At 51.6% G+C, this 1,120-nt stretch overlaps 1 protein-coding gene across 1 annotated transcript in view; it reads right to left on the bottom strand.

The window, feature by feature from the left end:
* Positions 1–1,120, bottom strand: part of LOC103271944 (proto-oncogene vav) — a gene marked incomplete at its 3' end in the record, with an annotated part of 31,186 nt that overhangs the window by 5,583 nt on the left and 24,483 nt on the right. Inside the window, exon 12 of the mRNA XM_008069438.2 lies at positions 710–797. Within this exon, the coding sequence (XP_008067629.2) occupies positions 710–797 (88 nt within the window). The remainder of the gene's footprint in view (positions 1–709; positions 798–1,120) is intronic.

The raw sequence follows: 1,120 nt of genomic DNA, 5'->3' as shown, positions 1-1,120 counted from the left end.
ACTCAAAAAAAAAAAAAAAAAAGGCATTTAAATGATCAGTGAAATGGTCTTTCAGCAGCTTGGGCATCCCAGCTGTAAAGTGGACACGCAGAGGGTAGGTTGAGGGGACTAAGTAGAGTCCTATCTTTAATATGTGTGATGGCTGGGCACGGTGGCTCGTGGCTGTCATCCCAACACTTTGGGAGGCCGACTTGGGAGGATGACTTGAGGCCAGGAGTTTGAGACCAGCCTGGGCAACATAGCAAGACCCTGTCTCAACAAAACTGTTATTTAATTAGCTGGGCACCATGGTGCCTGTGTGTACCTATAATCCCAACTACTCTGGAGGCTGAGGCAGGAGGATCACTTGAGCCCAGGAGTTGGAGGCTGCAGTGAGTTACGATCATGCCGTGACACTCCAGCCTGGGCCACAGAATGAGACCCTGTCTCTAAAACTAATAACAATGAATCAGTAATAATAATTCAATCATGAATAAATCTGTTAAAGCAATCCATCCGACACTTCATAAATGCTCTGTAAATGTTCATAATTATTATTCGTCAACGTTCTCACAGTTGGTCAGGAAGGCAACGCGTCTAAGGAACTTGCTCCATGGTGTCCTGGGGGAGGCCACTTTGAATGGGAGGAAAAGGAATCCCAAGCTGGAGATGCGGAAAGGGGCCTGCCTGGGTTCTGGGAAGCTTGGATTGGGGGGGAACGGGCCCTTACCGTGAGCCCCCGGAAGGCCTTTCTCTCTGTGATCCGGTACAATCCCTCTGCCGTCATTATTTTAATGTGCTTGACCTCGACGTTATACCTGGAACCAGGGAGAGAGAGAGCCACGTGGTCATCGGACCCCAAGTCCGGGCACCCGGACCCTTCCCTGCCAAGCACCCACAGGGAACACGCAATCTTGGCCCCTTCAGAGGAACATGACCACTGGAGCCCCAAGACTGGAGCTGGCCGATGGAACCCCTTCCCTGGAGCCACTGCTCTTCGAAGTCTTAATGTCTCTCTCTCGTGTGCGGGGAATCATCTTCTATGACTCCCAGGTTTGTCGAGACGACAGGGAGACATTAGAAAGAAAGCAGCCGGGCTCGGTGGCTCAGCCTGTCATCCCGCGCCTTTGGGAGGCTGAGG

Source organism: Carlito syrichta, unplaced genomic scaffold (assembly GCF_000164805.1).
Source record: "Carlito syrichta isolate Samal-C Ts95f unplaced genomic scaffold, Tarsius_syrichta-2.0.1 Scaffold312032, whole genome shotgun sequence".
In the NCBI taxonomy this organism is placed as follows: Eukaryota; Metazoa; Chordata; class Mammalia; order Primates; family Tarsiidae; genus Carlito; species Carlito syrichta.
The sequence above is the reverse complement of the archived record's forward strand: the minus strand, read 5'-3'. Positions and strand labels throughout refer to the sequence as shown.